The following is a 24,336-nucleotide window of genomic DNA, read 5'->3' on the forward strand; positions in this document are numbered from 1 at the left end:
ATCAGAGCCCAAGTATTCCTGTGCTTTCAGCGTAACTGTATACATAATGATAAATATGCTACTGCATGCCTTGAACTAAGAGAATTTCATCAATAACAATTGTTCCTGTTCTCATTTTTAGACTTCAAAAGGCTATATAAAGCTTGTGATGTAATTAACCAGTAGGACAGTACTTTGAGTATGGCTTTTGCATGTAAATCTGTACAAGTCAGTTAGATTTTGCTTTAAATTAACATACAAAAATTGCAAATATGTTTTGGTCTATTCTGTTTGATCAAAAGCTACAGAGTTCCTATGTGCTCTATAAACTGACCACTCCATATATCCCAAACAAAACAGAAATGTTTCTATTTTTAATTTTTGTAATATTATTTTATTTCACGTGACTTTAAATACACTGAAGTTTGGGATGAACAGATTTTATGCAACCACATCTTGTACAGATCATTTTATATAGAAAAGAAATAATGACACCCACTAAAAAGCTGTTGGTGTCAAATAATCATTTATTCTGCTGTTGTTGACTTACCCCCATGTAAATGACGGGCTTAGCTACCGACAGGAAACAACTACATTCCAACAAATGCTTGAATAACTTTTGTGTCATCAAAAATCTGTGTGGAACTATGTGCTTTGGGCTTTAATGCTCTTCTCTGTCACACATGCAACAACAATAAAGGGGGAAATATTAGTGGCATCAAGAAAGAAGGCTGCTTTTTACAAACACCCTTCCCCAGCACATCAGCGAATCTTAAACTTCGTATCTGAAGTTTGGGTGGATTTCAGGATTGATGTCATATATTGTGTTCAAAAGCTTTTTCATCATGCTCTCCATGTTCTTGTGGTAGCTGCTAGTGAGGTTTTGGATCGTTTCTGTTGTTTGCTCTTCTATTTTAGTGGAGAGGTTACCTTGGGAGCCCATTACCTGAAAAGCAGAAGTCCTCTGAGCAAAATAAAGGCTTATATATGACTCTATGATCATTGTACTTGAAGTAGCCTCTAAGAATTTCTCTTTATCATCCAGTATAAACATTATGCAGGCACTTCACAGTGCTTTCTAACAGTACGGGTATGATCTAGATTAAACCACACGCATAATAAACAGGATTAAAGGGAACGCTTCCACATGCTCATTAGCACTGGAATCTCCCCATATAATGCAAGTTTCCCAGCTCGTTGTGGGAGCAACATTTTACACACTTTCTCTTTTATACCAATCATTTTAATTTGCTTTCTATTTTAATGACTAGTCAACTAAATTCTATCACTAGTATGCTTCGTTTGGCCTCACTGAGAATGAACATGAACCCAGCTATGGTGCAAAACATGGGAAAGCTTTCCTGAAAATGCATAATTAGAGTTTCAGAGTATTTGAAATGTCTTCAGTAGTTAGTGATGTATAATCCTCAACAGGCCTCAGACAAGGTCTTTTAATGTTACATTTTCTTATCTGGCGAAATACCAGACAGCTCCTGGCACAGTTAATACCAGGACATTCGCTTAGAATTTAATTGACTCTAGACTAGCTGAACATTTTAGCAAGGTTATGTTACAAGCAGATGCACATGTTCCAAATCCGGGACTTTGGTCCCCTTCCTCCACTGCCCCAACATCCTCTGAATTCCTCCCTGATGGAAGAGTCCTTCCAATATTGAGAGAAAATTTTGTTTCTAGCTAAAGAATTGTGTGGGGCACATCAGGAGACTGTTCTGTATATTGATAGAGTAAGAGAGGAATAAATAACATATTATTCTTGTTTCTGCCCTGCTTCCCTTGGGTGGACAACCAGTTGAAGCTGATCTGTGATGTTAGTGAGTACCTAGATGACCACCAGAAACAAGGGGGGAAGTCACTAGCTTTATTTTTGATGTGATTTTATCCCAACATTGTCCTTAAAGGAAGGAAAAGCGGCTGAATTAAGATTCTTGCACAAAACACCATGAAATTCTGTTTATCTGTACCTGACAATGTAGTAAGAAGTTTGTCTGCAATCCAGATGTAAGACATTTTCTGATTTGGAAGAAATTGAGGACAGAGAGACAATTGTAAATATTGGGAAAAGATTGTAGCTTTCAGTAGTAACTATTTTTAGTTTGCATTTTATATTAGCTTTTAGACAAGTTAGGAGGGCCTCATGGGGAAAAGACTGTACAGTTTAGACCACATTTATGGAGCTGAGTTTTTCCACCTGGAAAAATAACTTTCTAGAGTTCCCAGATGATTATGTGTTATCCAACTACTAAGTACTTTTGAAAAATTTCAAGAAAAGTATTATAATTTAAAAAAGAGCCTCTGTAGACTGGGAAACTGCTTGCATGATTCATGCTAATACAATAATTTGAGACAGTCAATTCTTATACTTCCATATACTTTTATTTTCTTTCTGTTTTTCTGCTTCTGAATTTCTAAATCTTGTTCTTGTCAAAATCCAGACACTGCCCTACTTACTCCATGATTTGTACTGACCTCGAGGGTCTATTCCTTATCGGGCCCGTACTGGTGTTATGCTAGTGTCATTCCAAAGTCTTCCAAGACTTTACGTTGGCTTCAAAGCCACAAAATTCAGAATAAGGCTTCGCATCTTCAAAGTTCAGTGATCTCTGAATCTGGGTATTGACACCACAACTACCAGCAAAATTAACTCTAGCTCTGGCCTTAAGTTCTGTATGTTTTGAAAATGGATCTTGCTAATTGTCACTGTAACCTCAAATTAATAGTTATTTTGTCTTGCTGTTGTTCATTCTGGACTGTTGTGGAACAGCTCACAAGGTGAGAAAATTTATCCCAGTACGGATATAACAACACACACTAAGAGGAGAAATGGCATTAAACGTGACTGTGATAAAGAATCAAAAATATTAGCGTCTGAATACCTGAGCCAGCAAACTGAATTGGGTATGCGGCTTCCCTCTGCCCTGGCTTAGCAGGATCTCCTGCCTGCCTTCCAGGCGCAGGTTAATAACGACAACGTGTGTCTGGGGTAGATAAATGTTTGACATGATGGGCTCAGGGCATGTGAAGGAGGGCTGCAATGAGCTTGTAAAACATGCTGTCTCTTGAGGAGCAATATGTGTTCTGGCCTTCCTGTGTAAAGTGTTCAGTCAACAAGCAATGGCCTTTTTGTGCAGCACTAGTTTTGTTTGCGATGAGAAAATTTGAGTTCACACCAAAGCACAGGAACAATTTTTTTCTCCTCAGCTGTTTGAAGACCTTAAAACACAAAAGTCTGCCTTGACTGAAAAAGTGAACACATTTTAGAGGTGTTTTTGCTTTATTTTAGTATGAGTAAAGATCTGAAATTGTATGTATGAGACAAGTTCACCTGGCCTTGCTGTGTGACATTGTGTCTGGGGGCTGACGGTTTTTATTAGAGACTTTGTATGTATATGTGCTCCTAAGGCCGATGATCTCTGCTGGAAAATGTTTTATATGAATTGTGGCTGAAATGACAGTTTTGTAAAGCAGTTTTTATTTGACCTCTTTGGCTTTTTTGTTTTGTTGCTGCTTTTGCAGATGTAGTTTCCCTTGGCTTTGCACAAAATAAGCAAGGAAAAAAGAACAAAAAATGAAAAAAGGTCACCAAGGAAGAAAAAAACTTTGTGATGAACCTTTGTGAAAATACTAGAGAAAACCGCCAGATAGTGTAAATACATAAAATGAGCTACAATTCAAGTATGAAAATGTCAGCCGGACCACTTTTATTATGAAAATATAGTGAAAACTCCCAATGTTTGTACAATTTCAGCTCATCAAAAATGCAGTGTTGTGTGCAGTCAAAAAGTCAGCTAAAGTAGAGCAGAAATCAAAAAAAAGATTTTAAATCTTTTGTTTTTACCAAAACATCCGCCTTATTTCTACTTCCCATTTCAAGACAAGAATGAGGTCTGTCTGAAATTAAACAAAGAGAATCCAAAGGTTTTTTCTTTAAGGGAGATGCACCTTCAAAAGACATGCGTGAACCCAGTCCAGAATCTGGGCAATTTTAGTGATGTTTAAATCCAAAGTACCTTACACAAATGCATTCAAAGCCTGTGGAAAAGTCTGACTGGAGTCTGTGCACATCACAGGGATAAGCTGTGTGATAGGTACGTTTGCTCAGTTTGATTAGGTTTGTGAAAGCCTCAAAGTAATGCCATTTGGAGCAATTTGTTTTACCACTGAGCACATCGACACTACAGAAGAACACGCGGGTTTCTTACTTACATTCGTTTGCTTATGCCTAAATTCTTTCTCCCTCTGTAACCGGTAGTGGTCTATCTCTGCTATGGCTTCCTCTTTGGCCTGCTTCAGTCTCTTTCCCTTTCCTGAACAGAGGGAAGAAACAGGGAGTTACTTCAGTTATTGCTGTATCTTAGAAGATGAATCTATTTCCCGGGTCTTCGACGTGGCGTGGTAATTTCATGGACAAAGTTTCAAGCAAAGTCAAGAGCAGTTTTATTTGCACAGAATTGTCAGAAGAGCCGAAGTGATTTAGCGTGCTTTGATTGAAGGCGAGTCACATAAGCACCTATCCTCAGAGACTGCTTCCTTGTGTGAAAGCACACATCAAAATGAAAAGTTTGTTGGTTTGCTAATAACAGAAGTCTTTTTGCAACTAGACATTTTCTCATAACACAACTGATTCTTTTTTTTTATCACAGCTTTGTGTTTAAATAAATATCTATCTTTTCTTCATCAGCAATAGTAGCAGCCAGATAACAGATTTTAGTTGTCACTGATTGGAAAAGACATTATTCTGTAAGATTTGCTGTATTGATTGGTTGCCAAAATCCCTTCATCCCACACCAACTGGATTCTATTTAGAGCTGGCAGACTTCCAAAATACTGCAAAGATGCATCTTAACCACTAAGGAACTGAGCTGCAACCTTCCCACTTTGTTGTCTTCTTCCCCACCTTTTTTTCCTCTAACATTTGTTAAATGCAGAGATGAGTGATTAAGAGAAAAAGGATGTCAAAGGTATGCCTTACTAATGTGTAGAAAACATGAAAATGTTTGTAAAGTTAAAAAAAAAAAAAAAAAAAGCTTTTTTGAAATAGGATGATCTGTTAAGTGGTATTTTAGGCTTTAGTGCAACTAGAGCCTTCCTCCTGAAAAGGCTTGTTCACATGCTTAATTTTATGTGCTGAGAATAGTTACTTTGTCTTTGGTAAAATACTAAGGGTTTGTAAAATCAAACCCATGTAAGGCACTGCAGGACTGGACATACAATTTATGATATTCCCTGGGTCTGCCAGGGATGCTATGTATCAGATGAAAGTAGAAGGTTTGATGGAAATGTGGTGCTTAAGTTTTTACAAGAAGCAAATACTGAACGTGTCATAACCATCCAATGGTGATGCATCTCTTTCTGTTTTATATGAACTAGGTAGAGTCACATGGATCTCCGCAGGACTTGGCTACACTACTTTGTGAGGAAAAAGCCACTTTCTGACTGATGGGGCTGTAAACCTCTTGAATTTAAGGCTGCCATTATATTTGAGACTCCTGGGCTAATGCTGATCTTTTGTTGGGGGACTCTCTCTTCTGTACAGCTAGAACTTCAAGACTGGGAGAGGTTAAGGTTGCTTCCTTCTCTCAACGGATGCAAGGTCTCTGATGGAAAAAAACCCTATCATTTAGTTGCTTAAATTAGGACATCACAAGAATAAGACAATGAAGCCTGGGCAACTGAAAAAAGGCATCTTAGTCTGAAGCATGAAATATCCTTTTATTTTATTTATTTATTTTTTTGTAACCACCTGCTTGACATCATTAACTTGTATGAATACTTTGGGAAGATTTAAAAAAAATCATTCAATTCAAGCATAAGAACTAAAACCAGTACCTTTTCTGAAATCCTAAAGAACGTTCTCCAGCTAAACTAGAAGACAAGCATCACTATTTCTCATTTATTTTCTCCAGGCAGCTACACTGGATTGGTTCCACTTGTGCTGGACTTCTGTAGTCTTATTAGATGTGACATATAGTAATCAGCTTCCCCTGGGCATGGCACCAAAGTGAACCTGGATGCTGTGAGGAAAAAACATTGGTTTTGATACATCTGTGATCCAAGAAAATCCTGGATGAAATGCCTGATCCAGTGGTAAACTATTTGCTCGGTGGATGGCCCATTCTGAAGTCAGTATCTGTAGTATGGTGAGTAGAAGCAGAGAAATGCCTAACACACAAATTTCCTTTCAAAGCCTTGATTCCTGGACCATTTGACTCAGTGCTGTGCTTATTGTGGGATGTGAGGAGAGGTGAGGTGAGACTGTGTAAAGCTTTTCTACATGAAGGAGCAACACAGTGTGGCACTTGTTAGATTTACTGACTCTCAGTTCATCTGGAGAATGCTTTTTTGTATAGTTAATTACATTTATCAGAGTCCATATGCCACCAGGGAGTTATAATTTTGTATAAAGGGGCAGAGTTCAAAAGCTAGCATGTTCTTTTCCAAAGTTTGTATTTGTTTGGTAAGAGCTGATTACATTGCTGTATTAAGTCTTGGGACCAGTAAGCATAACCTGACAGATTCACATAAAAGCCTGACATCAGTCTGGACAACAAATTTAGAACCAGGTTTAGGTCTGTGTTTTGAAGTTCCCCTTATCCTCATCCTCAAATCTGGAGCTCGTCAGCCTTTTGTAGAGCATGCCTTCAGGAGCGGAGCTGGGAGGTGATTCTCTGAAGGTGCAAGTCAGTGGAAGTGGACTGTGATGAAGCTCTGCCAATTTCACCGGCTGAGGAACTGGAGCTCAATAGCAAATTAAATTATTTCAGAATCAGTGGGATTTTAATTTCAAATTCCATCTGGGGGGCCATCTGTAGTAAATATGTTGCATATTTTGGCCACCAGATAGATAAATAAATCCATTTAAAATGCACCCAATAGAATGAGATTCCATAAAACAACTGCTCATCTGCCCCTGACAATGTAGCTAGTGAAGCAAAGAAATATATATATACATACATGCCAGTTCTTGACAGTGCACTGGAGTATGCACCGTACATAGGGTTTTGCTATAGGGTGGCAGCCATTTCATTTTTCCATGATGCCTTCAGGACTGGCACAGCAGGAACCTGCTGCTTCCTATTTAATTAAGTGGAAAAGCTGTGAGTAAATTACTGCTAGTTCAACAATGTTGCGGACAGAATCAGCAACTGCCAACATATGCGATAGTGCATATGCTGCACCTGATTAAGTTAAGCAGAAACTAGAGCTTAACCTGCTGTTTCACTAGAGGCAAACCAAAATTAATTAATCAGCCTGTTATTAACTGCTTGTCTGCTACCTTAGTTGTACAATCGAGGATTGCCTTTTTTAAAGTCTTGCTGATCGTATGGGCCAGACTCTCTGCAGCAGCACAGCCGAATTGAAATCAAACCTTATGTATGGAAGGGTGGCAGACCGTTGTAATTCAGCCAAGATTAAAGGAGGGCTAGAAATACATGAAGATGGGTGAACCAACCTGACCACGAGAAATTTACTCTAGGGTCAGAAAAGTGAGGTACAGAAAGGTGCAACTTTGAAGAGAACTTTGCACCAAAGAGCCTGCTTTGATTCTGCCCATTCCTCCACGTATTAGATTTTGTCTTACCTAACCAGTGGGGAAACGTTACTAGCATAGGGAAAAATTCTGTTCATCTTATTGGGTATTTCTGTAATGGTAGTGAACTAGCTCTAGTTAGATCCAAAAGAACTTTGAGGTTTTTAGGCTATTGATAATTTTTTAGACCTTGCAAGAAAAAGATAGTAGAAGTCAAATATTTCTCAAAATGTGACATTCTAATTTGCTCAAACACTAAGTTATCTTACTTTCCAAAAATTGCCTTGCTAAAATTGTTTTTCTGTTTTCAAACATATCATCCAGGCTAAACTTCTTCACAGAAACCATGTCATACAAATAAAGTTGCCAAAAATTAATCAATTTTTACTTTAAATAGGACTGTTTCAGTTGTCTTCAAGAGTGTTAAATTGTCTGCAGAACGGGATTTTGGAATGCTCATTTTGAGAAGATTATTTTTTAACTTTAAAGAAGTACAATAGAAGCAGCTGATCAGTATATGTAGCTTTTTCACTGGATAAGATATGTCCTGGATATTATCCAAGAGAGAGCCAAGGATATAAGTTTGTTTATAATATCTTATTTTGGTTAATGTTTGTTTTTTAACCTGATTTCCTGAAAGCTTTAATCCGAGCTTTCAATTTTTTTAGACACTAGAAATCAAGCCAAGACATGAAAACCTATAGGAAACCAAATTTTGCTAAAACCAGTGTTCATCACACATTTGTTTCCCTTGTTTTACCCAAAAGGATTTTCAGGAATTGACGTCTTGGCTCTGATAATGCTCATTTATTTCTGGGATCTAAATTATGCTTAAAGAAAGAATAAGAGCCAAAGTAGTGCAGTCTATAAAAGGACAGAGGGCCACAGGCTGTCTTGTTTCCTTTTTAATTGATTCGATAGTTTCAGCCTTGCCTGCGTGCATTTACCAAAAGACTATTAATAATGTGTCAGGTATAACTGGCATCAGCCAATGATACAGTAAAGATATTGCAAGCTGGCATAAAGAGTATTGACCAAGAAGTTTGAGAAAACAGATACAGAGGAGTTTTATCAAAATATTTTTGCTTTTCTTCATGTTTATAAATAGCATTTTATTTGTTAAATTTTCAGATATTCAAAGTGGATTTTGCATTACAAACAGCTACGTATATGTCAGAAAAAAATGGGCCCGTTATCTGTTCATATACAATATTGTGTGTGTTCATGCCGAATTTTGATCTGGTTATGTGAATATCTATTTGTAAAGGTTCTGCAAGGGTTTTGCTTGAGGGTAGTTTTGATAATCACATTTTCTTGAGAATGACTTGCCCTGGTCACATCCTGTGAATGATCTACCTTTCATTCCTCTTATATTTAGATGTAAATAGAATAGTCTGACTCATCAGTATAGTTGTGCTGTGCAAAGATTGTTTGCAGTGGCAAAGGAGGTCGTATTTACAGTTTAACAGGGAAAGGAATGCACAAGTAGGGACTGGCAAGTTCCTTGTTTTCACTTGCAACCAAGACCCAGAGATCCCCAGGCCCTGAGCAGAATCTGCTGATTTGAACTGGTAATAATTGGCTTTGAGCTGGTGTTGCTTGAGGTGAAGCAGCATATTCCTGTCTTGTTTCTCAAAATTCTGTGTGCATAGGTTAACCAATCATATTGCATATATTGGTTGATTGCATTTCAGGTATTTGCTTTTATTTTAGTTTTTGATTCTGTCAGAGACAAACTATGCAGTCCTTTATGTTGATCTAAATGCAGAATAACTCTGGGTAAAAGACTTGAAATTGTTCTGACTTGACACAACAGGATTTGGCACTGAAAAAAAATCCCATTTGCCCTTGTCCCATGCTATTTAAGCTATGCTGGTATAGTTAGGTATCTAATGTGGCATAGTGACATTGCTATGGAAAGTATTGAAGTTAAGGACGAACATGGAAAACTTCTGCCAGTATAATAATGTCAGTTTGGTGTATGAGAGCAGAGGCAATTATACCAACAAAAAATGATTAATATGGTACTCGCACAATTTGGGAAAATGCTATAAGCAAAATCTCTCTCTCTCTCTCTTTTTTTTTTTTTTTGGTAGGTTCACTGAAAAACTCTTGTGATTTTGGGAATAATACAGATTGTCTTGGTAAAAGTTTTTTCTTTTGCTTAAATGGAATTTTCTTTATTTCAGTTTGTGACCTTTGCCTCTTGCCATTTCACTGGAAACTGAGAAGAGTCTGTTTCCATCCTCTTTACTCACAGATATTTATTTTCTAGGTATCTATCAGGAGTATATACTTTGCTTACTTAATTTTTCTAAAGGAGAAAATTATATTTAGTTTTAAAAGTAATAGAGAAGGAACTCATACTAATGAAATATTTTTATTCTATTCACTGATAGCAAAATATTTAATACTTGGCTTTCTGTAGCTGCTGAATAACTCTTACCTCAGCTTTGCACCACTGGTGGTTGTAGGCAGTGGTTTAATTCAGGTTTCTGGTTCAGAGGGGTTTGGAAGATACTGTATTCATAAGAAGCTCATCACAAGTGCTGTGTTTGGGGCTGAGGTGATGACAGAAGTGCATTTTTGTGCAGAGTAAAGTAAATACACCTGTAACCTCATGTTTGGATTCAGCAAGGCACTCATCTTCTGCCATTACTTTTATGTTTATGTATATAATGATATTTTTGTTTTTTGGGTGTTATTAATTTACAAAATCTCTTTTTAACTGGCTATTAAAAAAAAACAAAAAAAAACAAACGGAACACAAGGGGTAATCAACATGAAGCTATCGTGGCTACAGGCCTGGTTCTGCAGTCTGTGTGCAGACCAGACTCTCCTCCTCTCCATTTAGGGCTGGACGGTGCCTGCCCGGATCACATGCTTTCTCGCGTCTTGTCCTGGGGAACAGCATGTTGCCACTGACCTAAATGAGAAGGAAAGAGCAACACCACCAAGAGCACCTCATCTGGCTGTGTAAGGTTTGAATCACTCCCGAATTATTCCTTGCTTTGACTGGGAGCAGCAGCTTTTTATTGTGAGCCTTTGGTTTTATGAAGATGAGAGAGGGTCTTCTCATTCTGTTGCCTTTTCCATGGCTACAAGACATAGGCAGCGGCTAGGTGCTCAAAGAAGGGTTGTTGCCTTGCCGCTTTTTTTCTGTCTCTGCTGTACAGATTAATATATCATGCTAATAATTAATGAATACATAGTGATGCTGATTTGTGTGTAGAAGGGATATAGAGACTACACAAATTATTTTTGTTTAGCTTCTATTTCTCCCTGGAAAACAAAATTTATTTCTTCATCACACTCTCCTGCACATGACATCATCTTCACGCTTTTTAGCTGAAGCCTGTAGGACAACATTAAGTTTCCCTGCTGCTGTCTTCTAAATCAAGATCACTCTGTGAAACAGTATGAAAGTTCCCCTGCAAATGCAGCTCAGTGACTCATGTGGTTCATACCTATTTTAGGAGAATATGGTCACCATATTTTTGCATTAAATCACTGGGAGATGAATGCAGAAAATGAAGGTAAGAAAAATAGATAATGGAAAGGCTCTACTAACAGAATTCTTTCTTTTATTGAAATTATTAGAAGATTCAGCTAGAATTTTTTTTGGATATTGCCTTCGTTTTTATATTTGTTACTATTACTTTTTGCTTATAGTTGACTAGAATAAAACTGTTTTAATTTATTATTCTTGGGTATTTACACATGCTCTACCCTGGGCATTTAGGAATTCAGCAAATGAGAGTTTGTTTTAAATTGAACATTTAATCACTTGCTGATTGCATGTGCCATGTTAGGCTTATAGGAATGACCTATCACAGTACTGACAATTCTTGTGACTGTACTGTGACTTTGATAATTAGCATTATCCTGAAGTCTCCATTTGTTTGCATATATATATATATATATTTTTTTTTTTTGAAGACCAACTGACATTAAAAGGTAAGTTCCTAGTTTTCACAAGTAAAGAGGAACACTGAAAATTTTCTGTAAGACCTAAAATACAGAGTCTGGAGTCTGGTTCTCCAGAGCTGGCAGCCAGAGGCGTGTAGGCTCCTAGCTTAAGTGCCTAAAGAAGGCTGTAGTGTCATTATTGGAACTGGGATAAAGCAAGGATAAAGATAGCTGACAGGATGAACATAACAAAGAAAACCTTGTTTAATGTAATAAGGTACACAGACACAAGCACACACACAGAAACAGGCACATACACACATATACAAAGAGTATTAAGCAAACTATGAACCTTCAGGTGTGGTTAGATACCTGACGACAGTCATGACAAAATACTAATGTAAGTGAGAGGGAAGTGGTACAGAAGAAAGAATAGGGGTGGCAGATGTGTTATATATACAGATGAAATAATGATTTTTTTCTGTGAAACACTGTATTTCTAGAGAGTTTACAGTAGAAAAATACAATAAAACCAGGCCAGATACTTGCTTTTTTTGGCTTCTTCCAGTTTGTCTTTGGCACGCTTTTCTGCCTGCAAAAGCTGCTGGATTCCTTGAGACTGGCTGGTCATGCTGATTTCTTGAGTGTGCTTCTGCAATAACTGGAGCTCTGAGGGGGTTTTATACAGCCATCAGACTCTTCCGCGTGCGTTTTGTTCTATCAATTATTACAACAGCCTTCCAGATTGCACCAAACCAGCCTGCTCTATCCAGATTACTGCTGACAAGAAGACCTGCTAGTGTGATCAGGAGAAACACATCAACAAGTTTTAAAGTGATATTCTCTCCTCCTCAGGGTCACCTAAAAGCTGAGGTGTCTAATTAACACATTGAGAAAAGAAGAGACTAACACTCCAAATGGCTTATAGTATCATTGAGAAATATATATATTTTTTGCTGGAGTGGATTTTAGTTAATCTTGTCAGAGCAACTGAGAATAAAAAAAATTTTATTTCTTGAAATTTTCTTTTAATGAAACTTCCCATGAATATGAAGAATCAGACTTAGATGGTCAACAAGGAGTTTTGATTGAATACAGTGAACTGATTGTAGACATCTATTTGCTGTTACTTCTTGACATTATTCGTTAGAGTTTTTTAATTAAAAAAAAGTCTTCATTGGAAATTAATTAATCAGGGACTTAAGTTTAAGTAATCATGTGGTGCTTGGTGTGTTTTGTGTTGAAATCTGCCCCTCAGCCACAAGGGAGATGAGTGCTGTGGCAGATAGCTGTGGGATTTAGCCCTAACATCCGGCCCTCAGGGAAGGCATATTTGTTGGTCTAGGTCTTACTTTCGATATACACAAACATATACAATAGTCAAACGTGTGAGTGTGGCTGTAGATTAATATCTGGCTTCCTACAGTAAGAGTCAGTGTCTTGTGAGCTACCTCATGAATGATCAGCGCTTCAGTGCTTGTAAAAACTAAATCTCCCTGTCAAAGGTACTCTGACCATTAAACAGGGAAGCAGGAGGGGAACATTTCAAGATTCATAATTAAAATAGGTTTTTAAAATACTTCTTGGCATGAGTAAAGCATGTTTATTGCAAGTTCTTCTGACTCAGCTATGTAAGGACCAGAGATCACTCAAACCTCTAAAATATACCTGGGGTTTTTTGGCTGCGGTTATCATTTCTTTGGTGTTCTCTGATATTGGCTGTGGCTGTAAGGGCTTTTCTGGTGCTTCCTAGGCAGCTGTTGTGTACATCTCGCTTGCTGCAAGGCTTTATCCAACCCCTGTGAGGAAATGTCTGCTGGTGTTATGAAGGCTTTGGTGTTTCCCAAGTGGCTGCAGGCTTGAGGGAAAGTGTGAGAAGCCTCTGACTCTCTGCAGTTGCACCCTGAACGACAGATGGTAGCACTGAGACTTTGAGAAGGAGGCTGTTTCCTTGCCCTGTTTGGGATCCTGGGGAGTCCGACCCCACGCTCAGTCTTGCTGTTGGGAAGATGCCTATTTCTCATCACGTATCACTCATTGATTTTTTTTCCTTCACCTAAAACCCATGTGAGATGGCTACCTGTCTCCAGCATTGAAACTACAGATCTGATCTAGTTGCAAGAGAGCAAACTTGGCACTATCTTTAGAAAAAATTAATATATAGCTTTGAAGTTCATTTTATTTGGAAATAAAAAAGGAAATGATGATCAGCTGTACAAAAAAATGTACAAACTGTAGGGTTAGGAAGCTTGTTGTGCCATTGGGGCTAAGCTCCAAATGACCTGACTAGCAGCAAAAAGCGGAAGTGGAAAATGAAAGTAAAAAATGAAGTGCTCTGGTTTACTTGGGGTAGGAAACTCGGGCTTAGAACTTTAAAGCAATAGTTACTTAAAAATTAAATGAGAAGCAGAAATGCTGTCAGACTCATCTCAGACATCAAAAGTATATTCAAGGCAAAGGGCCCTGTCAAGCAAATCTCTGTGCTGCAAGAAATGTTACCAAAGAGCTGGCAAATTAAACTGCAGTACAGTTTCAGGGCTTAGGTAAAAACATCAGGGATCATGCGCCTTGCATTTCTGAGCAGTTTGCAATGCTGTTACATTGTTACAATGTTCCATTGATCTTAGTATTGCTGTAAATTTTCATATTTACAATTTGTTAATTTTAATATTTCACGGAGGAGCATTTTATATGATTTTTTTTTTTAAGGAAAAAATCCATTGAACAGATTATAGCATTCTTCCATTGTTCAAAAATACATATGTTTCTTAAGCAGATCAGTTGAGCTGCAGATGTCAGATTTCACATATTTCAATGTTTTTCTGAATCAAGAGAACTCAATTTTAAATTTTCCCTGTAGTTAATTCATATACAAGGAAGCATAAATATGAACTTTTCAATTGCATCTTCGCAGCAGTTCACTCGCTCTCCAAGCCAGTGGAAGAGGCCTGTGCATGGGCATGCCGTGCTGGCACCCGTTGCCACATCAGACGGGTACAGCAATGTCTCTGCAGAGAGGAAGAAGATCATTAATTTTGGCTGGTGATTATACATATTTAGTTAGGCTCCATATGAAGTGCTGCCATTTAGAGTTAATTTCCAAGCTTGTCTGATGATGATGACGGTGGTGATCTCAGACTATTCTGACATGGCACCTCTGTGTATTCTGCTTTGCGGATAATTCATTAAAATAAAGTAGGTTAAACCACCAGCGAACCAAACAGACTCCTACTTCATCAGGCAAGCTAATGAGAAACTTCTCTGTGCTGCAGGCTTTCTTTCCAAGTCGGAGAGAGCTCCAGAGTCCTTTAATTAAAGAAGAGAAGCTGATGTGACGACTGGTGTGGGGGGGGGGAGAGAAGTATTTGCAGAGGGAGAGAAGTTAAAGAGAAGATTTTCCAAAAACAAGTCCCTTTCCTTCGCAGCAAGTTTATCTTTTCATCTAGCTGTCTTGGCCTCCAGAATTGCCTGTAGCCTTTTCTGGTTATTCCTGCTGACGGAAGGGGAAAACTGGATCAGCTCTAGCACTTCTCACTCCCTCAAAACTAACCTGCGGAGCCAGTAAATGAAGTCATATGAGGGACGAGAGACCCTGCAGAGATCTCCCTGCTCGTTGCAGCACAACCAGCAGCAACGCTCTAAATCAGACATTTCTAGTTTAGGTGGAGGTTGAGCACCTGCTATCTTCTCTCCACAGCTGGAAGGTCGGGGCCGGGGTGTAAGCTCCCCCCAGGTAGTTCTGATTATTTTACTAGGGGGAAAAAAAAATCTGCTGCTTGTTGCTCAGATTGATCCTTACCTAACATGAATATAATAACTTCTCAGCTTTAAATCCACCGGACGGTAAAGGCAGGGCTGTTGCCTCCTTTTATTGTGGCCTAAGAGCACATAGGCTGTTCTGTATGTAGGAGGGCAGCAGGCAGATTTTCCACTGAGATGTGTTTAGGCTGACGGTCTCTCATGCATTGTCTTCGCTTGTATATTCCCCTAAGTGCACACACTTTTTAATGACATTTTTATAAGAAAATATTATTTCAAAATAGAACTGCTATGACTACTACGTAGTGTGCTTTGTTCAGGCTGCAGCTTCAAAGCAGCCACCTTAATTCAATGATGAAGTGATAAAATCAGCAGTACGCCAGGCAGGACAGCTGGCACGGCGCTTCACTGTGGGAGAGTGTGTGCCTTTGGTTTTCTTGCTCTAGAAAGGACTAAGCAAGGAAAAGTACTGTGCACACCTGCATAGCTTGCTATACCCCAGTGAGGACTATTTTTCTAAAGAAAATGGAGCAACTTCAAATGGAGTAAGGTCTGTTGGGATGAGAAAGAATACTAAGTTCTGCTACTTCTCTCAGCATTAATGCCAAAAGCACTTTGTGTATAATTTCAAATGTCTGCAATGACAACCATGACACTCTTCTCAAAATCATGGCCTTTTTTCTCATAATTAAACAATCATGTTTGCTTATATTAAAAGAAAAATAGTTATGAACTTTGTGTTAAAGTTGTAATTATGTCTGCAGGTTAGGATTCTTGCCGTAACATTTTCCAACGGTGACATTGTAGCTCTGTTGACATCAGAGCAGTTGACCTCAGCAGCCTCAGTTTCACCAAGAGGGCTGAAAGGTATGGAAACAAATAGGGAAGCAAAGATGAATAAATAGTAAAATATTGCCACAAGCAGCCTGCTGCCATAGTGTCTGGGCTAGCTTGTTGACACAGACCCAACTTCGGCTCTGACGGCAGTCTGCATACCCTACACTGAGCACACTGAGCATCTACCTGGAAACCAGCTTACATTTTTCTCTGGATTTGGTGTGTGCAGTCTAGATATGGATAATTACGCTTGCAGCTATAGTTGGCTGAGCATCTGGGGAAAGCCAGTGTGAGCTGTGTATTTGATCAGTTTTCCTAAAAATCTCTCCAACTGCTAGGAGAACAGTGAGGAAAAATTTCACTCTCTCCTTTTTTTCGTTAACCATGTGATAATTCAGATGCGTTAAAAAAAAATTGCCATAGTCTAAAACTTCCTGGTTAATTTATGGCAACTTGACCATAAGGATGGCTTTGATTATTTCCCATTCTCAGTGCTTCATTTTAAATAATGTTTCTTTTCTTTTCTTTTTTTTCCCCCCCCGGTAGAGCCATTTGCTATTTTCTTTCCCTTTGCACACAGAACACACCTCTTGTCTTACCACATCCTCTCAATGATTTTTAGCATTGCTGCCTTTCCAAAAAGAGGACTTCAGCCTCATTACTGCATTTGTGCAGGCAGGCTGTGAAGGGAGGGGAAGTGGGAAGTCCTGTAAGTATATTTTAAATTATGTAGGCTAACCAACAACTTGCACCCATTTCACAGTTCAGCATTCACTTGAAAATCTACATTCATTTTTCTTTGTTGGTATTATACACTTGTTGATTGTATCATTTATGTGTCTTCATACTGATTGTGCATGGACTTGCATGCATGTTGCATGCTGTCGTACAGATCTCTTGTTCTAAACTGCAGCATCCCTTGAGTTTTCAGTCAGGTGCAACTTTTGCTGGAGCTCGTGAGAATATTTTAACCCAAGTTTGTCCCTGATCTGAGCTATCTGCATCAAGGAATGGGCTGAAATGAGAGAGGCTCCCTGCCCTGACTGTGCAATACTCTCTTGCAGGTTGACTGATCTCACACCCTGTGTGTTTGTGCAGCATCACAGCCACTCCAGGAAGGACTTGTATCCTGCCAATTTTGGCCTGGCAGCATGGCTCCATGAGATGATGGGAGAGAGATGCTCAGCTTCTTCAGGGTAGTTTGATGTTTGATGTAGTCTGATGTGCAGTTGGACTTCTGCTCAGAGATACCAAAGGCTTAAGTTTTAATCCATCGGTATGCCTGAAGGCCACCTCAGACACATGCAATGTGGGCATGAGGCAAGGTTTGAGTCATTCTGGCTCTATGTAAACTGTCAAGGTTACTCTGCTGCTTTCAGTAATGCTGGATGTAACCTTGGGAAATGGTTTCTCATCTTTTTTCCTGGGGTAAATCTCATGTTCACCATGACTTTTACACTTTCCCCTCTTCCATTTCTTATCAGATAGACCATTTCACATCATTTTTGCATTAATATGACAGTCTGTTAATGGCCACAATTACTGAGCTATAAAATAATGAGAGGATCTATCTTTATTTTGGTTATTCTGTTTGGGAAATAGAAAGGCAAGGACCAGTTAGCTGAAGCAGGAAACCACCCTGCTCTCTGTAGGCCAACAGAAGTGCCCTCCAGATACTGGGAATTTCTCTCTTCCTCTGTGCCACCCCCCTTTCTGTGACTTGGTACATGGCGACTGGCCTTTTCTTGGTATGGGTGGAGGCAGGCAATGCGTATGTATAAACTCTTATACTTGAGAGAATTCCTGAACTTCGGAATGATTGGCTTTGTTTCCTTTCACTGCATAAAATAAACAGAAAAAAGCCCCCAAAACATCTAATGCAAATTTTCATTTATTTCATTTATTGTTCTATTACTTGATAGATCTCTTTTTTCCTGTTTCTATTGCAAACTTTCAAGTGTACTATATCATAACATTTCAGTGCTGCCTAGAATTAGATTTACTGAGATAACCAAGACATAACAAAGAAAATAATCCAGCTTTGTTTCCAGCCCAGCAGAGCTAAACTTGTTGTTTTCTGTATTGTTTTACTTATGTGCTTCTCCTTTGCATGTGGCTCAAAGGACATTTAACTAATATGCTGAGCTTTGACAAAAACTTAATTTTCTACTCCATTGTCTTGTTGTATTTCATTCCAGATTTGAGCAATGCTAGCTTAAACCAAAAATGAGTAAAGGGAGTAAGAAGAATACCCCTTTCTTCTAGTGAAAACATTAATACTACAACTGGAAGAACTGGAGGCATCTTCTTAGTCCTCATAAGGCAAGTGAACATTGGAAAGGTAAGGTACAAAACCTGGGATGGGAAAATGCTGAATATTGACAATCTATCTTTAAGACCAGAGTAGATGTTGCCTTAACTATAAAATTTCCTGACATTAATAATACAATTATGAAGGTAATGGTGTATTTTCCCCTTATTTTTGTATGCCCTGCATTCGAACTGCAGGAAATGTTCCAAAACCAAGAAATCTGTAATCTGTGCATGTACTTGTGCTTGTACACATGCACATTCACTTGTGTGTTCGTGCACTGAGATTTAAACTGTTTGCTGCTACTTCACCTTCCAGTGCCTTCTTGGATTTTTGGAGTTGTTTTGTTTTTTTTTAAAGAACTTGCATCCCTTCACAAAAGAAATAGGAACATTAAATAATTTTAGCCTGTTCATCACTTTACATCATCTCTCTGGTATTTCTGTTCTTTGTTTCTCTTGCTACTCCTGCGGCTGCAAGAACAGCAAGTCTTACATGTCAGTCAGTTCCTCATCTTAGTGGAGGAAGTACTATGCTCATTAAGGCTTGATGCAGTAAACACTTTTTTTCCAGCCAGTTCCTTGGTAAACTGTTTAGGTTTTGCTTTACAGAAAGTGATTCTGCTGCTAGAGATATTTGCACGTTTGTGTAAAGCATTCGTCCCTTTTACATGCTTGGAACAAAGGTCGAAATTCATCAGTTTTGCTTTTCTTTCCATACACTTAATTACAAGTGATTTGAGAGCCTAGCTAAACTAAGCACAATTATAGCACATTAAGCACATCCTGTCTTCTAGTGTCAAACTTAAAAAATAAAAAAATAAAAAAAAAAATTGGATGATTTAAGTTCATGAGTGCAGAATGTAAAAAATGCTACCGTGCAAGAAGTCTTCACTCAAAACAGTTCACATTTTCCTTACTAGAAAAAACAGAGATGAATTTTGCTGCTTTGCTTAGTAAAGATGTATCTAAGGTGATCTTGATGAATTTTCCTTACATTATCAGGAGAGTGCTACTGCAAAAATTATATCGGATTATTTTCTCAAAGCCAGCTCTGGTGAATATTTTAGGCATTGGCATGATGCACCATCAGTCAGTCAGTTTTTCTAATGCAGCGCTATAATTTTTTAAGCATTATTTTAGGAACAGCATTTTTCAAGATACAAATATTATGGCAGGAGTTGCGAAGAAAAACATGGTAGCTGCGATTAGAAAGTTAGTGCAAGCTAATGCTTAAAACTGGGGAGGATCTGAGATTATTCCTGAGTCTGGTTAGATTTCTTTCCATTTGATGCAGTACACTGTTTTTGTACGTGGGTTGCAAGGTCTTGTGCACAGAAGGAATCCCTTGCCAGTGGATCCACAGGCCACCATGCAGATTACTTGCTGTCACTTAAATCAGGAGACAGCCGGTCCCACAGTAAGGCCTGGGATCCAGCAGAGACCTCCCTTGATACTCCTATTGGCCTGTCGAGAGGCAGTCAGGCATTTGGCATACATGTGAGGTGACAGGGTAAGCAGTTAACATGCACATGTGTCCCAGTGGATCGGGATGTGTCTTCCTCAAATGGTCTGGTAAAATGCAGGCACTGCGTCCAGCCTCAAGAGACAAAGCAATTGCTATTGCATGAAGAGTGATGGGGAGTTTGGGGACGTGAGCATGGCTTATAAGTGTGGTGGTGGTATTGGGACGGGGAGCAAGAGACGTGAGATGAAGCGCCTGGTTTGTGGAGCAGAATTGGGATAAAGATGAAGTTGGTGGGACCACAGCTCTCGGAGAAGTGAGGGATGCTCATAGCACCTTCTCAGAGGAATGGTGAGACCCGCCTCAAAACCTTGCTTTTGGCCGAATGTGGTTTGAGACTAGTCCTTCATATGGGATAGGAAATAATAGGAGGCATCTTAAGGGTGGAGTGGTGATCCAGAGATAGGTCAAAGATAATGTGCATCATTGTCCTGGAAGTGCAATAGACTTAAAAGGTTCCTTTCTGGTGGCAAGAATTGTGCTTTTAATGGTGGATCTTGGAGCAGTGGCAACCATGAAAGAGCTCTGTGTATGGCTGCATCAGAGCTCCTGCGCAGGGAAGATGGCTCTGAATTTCTGTAGTTGTCTCATAGAGTTTTTTTGGGTCAAGCTTTTGCCAGCCAACTCAAAGAACAGAGGAACAAAATATTGTACAGTAGAAACATAGTGGGAGTTCCTACAGGGGGGAAAAAGAAAACAGGAGTATTTTCTGACCCTGCAGAGAACCATAAGATTTCTGATAGCGCATAGCATTTTAAAGGGGAATGTTCAGATGACTGATGCGTGGTGTTTTAAAGTCATCACAAGAGCCAAGTGGGTCGAATTTCTTATTTATTTATTAATTTTATTTAAAATGTATCTTCATTGACATGCAGGACAGATGAAAATTTATCTCCAGTAAATATATGGTCAGGAGGAAGCTGCTGGAAATGACAATATGGGCAAATTAATGATATTCTCTTGGTTACTCTGAGCAGCTGCCCAATTTATCTTTGAAATAAATGGCTGGAAAGATTTTTGTGGGGGGGAGAAAGAGTTAGAATTAGGTTGCTATGAAATCAGGAAGCTATTCTTGATATTTCTGTCTGAGAACATTGTGAATATTTGCATTGGTCTTTTTTGACACTATGGATGATGGCAGAAGCAGCATGGATTAAACCTTTTCCCATGGAGCATGGCACAAGCTGTAACGGAAGTCTCTCAAAGCAAAATTCATTGCTTTGAAAAAAATCAAAAGATACATGAAAAAAGAAGCTTTGCGCTAATGATAAGATAACCTTTGATAAAAGGCTACACAATATTGGCTCTCAAAACCCTCTTAAAATTAAATTAAACCCATTGAAATTCTTCAGTAAATACCCAACAGGTAATAGCTTTTATTCTGTAAGTGTGCCCCACTGGATCTTTTCCTTCCAAGCCACCTGAGATCCTCCTGTTAGTAGCAGAGGTGATTGTAGATATATGTCCTAGAATTCAAAATATTACAGCAAAGTAGAAAATGTTCAGTTGTCCATTTCACTTCTCTCCCTTTTCTGGGTAGGAGGGGAGACCTTATGTCAAAGTACTGAGAACCTCAAAAATTATTTATTTCTACCTCTTTATGGCCACTCTATTCATTCTTGCCTTCAGAACAAAAGCAGCTTTGGCTTCATGAAGTAACCTGTCACAGAAGAGGCAGCAGAGGCTGCGTGTCGTAAGCACCGGCTGTTGGCTGCTCCGTGCCAGCTGCCCAGAGCCGCGTGTTCGGAATGACCTTCGGACAGGCATCCCCACCCCACCTGCACACATAGCAGGGCCAGCTCTTTCACTCACTGTTGCAGCCGTATTTTTATGAATCCTGCCTGGGAAGGAGAAGGAAGAGCTGGCGATGAAAGGGCAAAGCTTGCTCCTCATGAGCTGCCGTGAGTGGTAAACAAGACGGCACTCACCTATGTTACTGTAGATCAAATAACTGTATTGTGTTACAGCTCTTCAGATGTTGTGCAAACTGACTCTAATAGCAACAAGTTGGTATATTTTTCATAATATACATATTATGTCGTACGTACTCCAGAAAAAACAGAAATATATGTTATTACATTGTGGAGTACTTTGAAGCATTACACTTAGGACACTGTCACTTCCTTGCAATGATGCAGTGTAATTTACTTCATTTCATGGTAATATCTTTGATATTGGTGTTTTTTTCTGACCCTCTTTTTTGTTCTTGCACTTCTGCAGTATGTGAAACACTTGTTATTACATCAATGATGATACTGAAGAAATAACAAGGCTCGGCAGGGTAGAAAGTTGTGTCAATAGGTATGTGAATTACAGGGTGGGAGAAGAGCTGGCGGTACGAAGTTCAGAAGCCTAATACTTTACAGTAACTTTGACTTCCTCTAGACGGATTTTAGCTGTTTTGAAGTTTGCAGATTTAAAAAAAATAAAGGGGTGACTTAGTTGTTTGAACTTTCCCCCTCCCCAGACAATATCTGATAGGTTTTTTACCAATAAACCCAAGCCTTTTGTGAAACTGTAGTTAGGCCTATGGCTAGGTATATGATGTGCTGTTACTGGGCTCACAAATCTTAATAACATCCCACAGATTCTTTGACAAGGGAATGTCAAAGAAATTGAGTCTTAGAAAACTGACTTGAAAAATAACTTTACAAGGGAAATCTTCTCAATTTCCTTCAGGGACATGATATGAGTATGTTTTATCCTACCTCCATTTGTGCATAAAGATGCTTTAGTTCCTCATCTACCACCAGTTTGCTTGAGCCCTGAAGGAGCAGTTTAGTGGTGCAGCAAAGATGCATTCTTAATCCCCGGAGGACTGGGCAGTATTGCAAGACAGGACCTCTGCCTTACAGTCTTTTTCCTGGTCAAGAGAGGATGCAGAAATGGCCTAATCCTCTCCGATATTGTATGATGTTTTTCCTATCGCTTAACAGTTGTAGGCAGCGGTGGGGAACAGCAGTGCACCCGTGTTAGTTTAATGACTGTGGGTTGTTTTTGTTTTTGTTTTTTGATGTCTGGCCTTTGTTCAAGGGACTTAAAGTGGGAAAAGTGCTTTATACTCCCAGCTTCTACATACTTTGTAGAGCTAGCATTCTGTAGCTTGCACTAACATCCATGTGGGTGGGAAAAAGGAGAGGTTTGAGAGGCCTGTATTTCCTCCTGTGAAATCACTTAGAGTCCAGTTAAAGGTTTCATGCCTATGTTTTTCAGTAGTCTTACTAAATGACAATTTCTGTCCCAGAAACCCTAAAGATATTAGTGGCAGACTTCTAAATTTGAGCAAAGAAAAGCCTGAATATTGGGAAATGTCTGGAAGATTTGCTTGCAATTAATGCAGTCATGAGATAGGATCTTAGTCCACAGAGCTTTCCCAGAAGGTGGATGGTAGTGGGCTCTGCGCTTGGGAGAAGCCCTCACACTAAAAAGAATGCCTCAAAACAGAAATATTTGAAATTCCCATAACAATGGAATCCTGGGGGAAAAAAGGCAGTTAGGGTCCCTCCAAAGTGCCATGCTCATAAATGAAAACCTCTGCTTCACTTCTGACATCAAAAAGCAAACATGTCTTCTTCACAGACTGTTCACGCCAGAGTTCTTTGTTTATTTATTTTAATGATATGCCATAAAAATGGAAAGAACTTCTGACAGTTCAACACCGAGTGTGACTTGGTGTCCATCTTTGGTGAACAGTGATTGGTGCTGTCTTTAAAATTCATGTTACCTTATCTTATCCTCTCCGTCTAGTTTAATTGTTGTATTGTGCTATTGTCTTAAGTCATGTGCCAGGATTAAAAAAAAAAAAAAAAAAAAGGTGAAATGAAGGTGCCTGAAACAAACTTCATGCCATGCACAATTTTGCAAATTCTTTGTGAGTTACTTTCAGTTACTGCTCTGTATGCAAATCTACAAACTCTAGGTATTAACAGAAAACTGATTTCAGTTACTGATTCATAACTATCCTCAGAACTCACCATTCAAATGTCCACAAGAAATGATGTCACTGCAGCTTCCTAATATTTCAGAGCTAACTTGTTGTTAATCAGGCAGAGAATGATTAAGGTTTACTTATGCATATAACTTTCTTAGTCAGCTCTGCAGATACTTGCAATTACAGAACCTTGGTTTTTCATAACATTCATATGCCAGGCATGAAGTATAGAAAAATGTATTCCTTTATTTTCACCCTTAAAATAGGCAGCATGACTTCAAACTATATGGAGCATTCAGCTAGCTTAACTGATTTAGTGGAAACTGGCTGATGCTTAGTAATATTTTAAAATTATTTAAAATAGTCTTAAAATTAATTTAGTTTTTAATTAATTAAAAAGTTTCCTTTTGTAATTACCTAAAGGAGTTGAAGGAGAATGAATGCAGATATTGGGTAGCCTTATCTGACTTGTTAGATGTCCTTGGCATGTTGGAAAGCACTGTCAGATTAAAATCTGAAATGCATTATTGTGTGTAG

At 38.8% G+C, this 24,336-nt stretch overlaps 1 protein-coding gene across 1 annotated transcript; it reads right to left on the reverse strand.

Annotated features, from left to right (window-relative positions):
- Positions 1 to 691: 691 nt before the first annotated feature.
- ATP6V1G3 (ATPase H+ transporting V1 subunit G3) lies at positions 692 to 12,068 on the reverse strand. The gene is made up of 3 exons (XM_013961201.1): positions 11,987 to 12,068; positions 4,204 to 4,304; positions 692 to 925 (listed from the first exon to the last, which is right to left on the reverse strand). Exons 1-3 carry the CDS (start codon positions 12,066 to 12,068, stop codon positions 752 to 754), a joined length of 357 nt encoding a protein of 118 aa, XP_013816655.1. The 3' UTR covers positions 692 to 751.
- Positions 12,069 to 24,336: the final 12,268 nt, after the last annotated feature.

The sequence above is a fragment of the Apteryx mantelli genome, chromosome 8 (assembly GCF_036417845.1).
Source record: "Apteryx mantelli isolate bAptMan1 chromosome 8, bAptMan1.hap1, whole genome shotgun sequence".
NCBI classification, from domain to species: Eukaryota; Metazoa; Chordata; class Aves; order Apterygiformes; family Apterygidae; genus Apteryx; species Apteryx mantelli.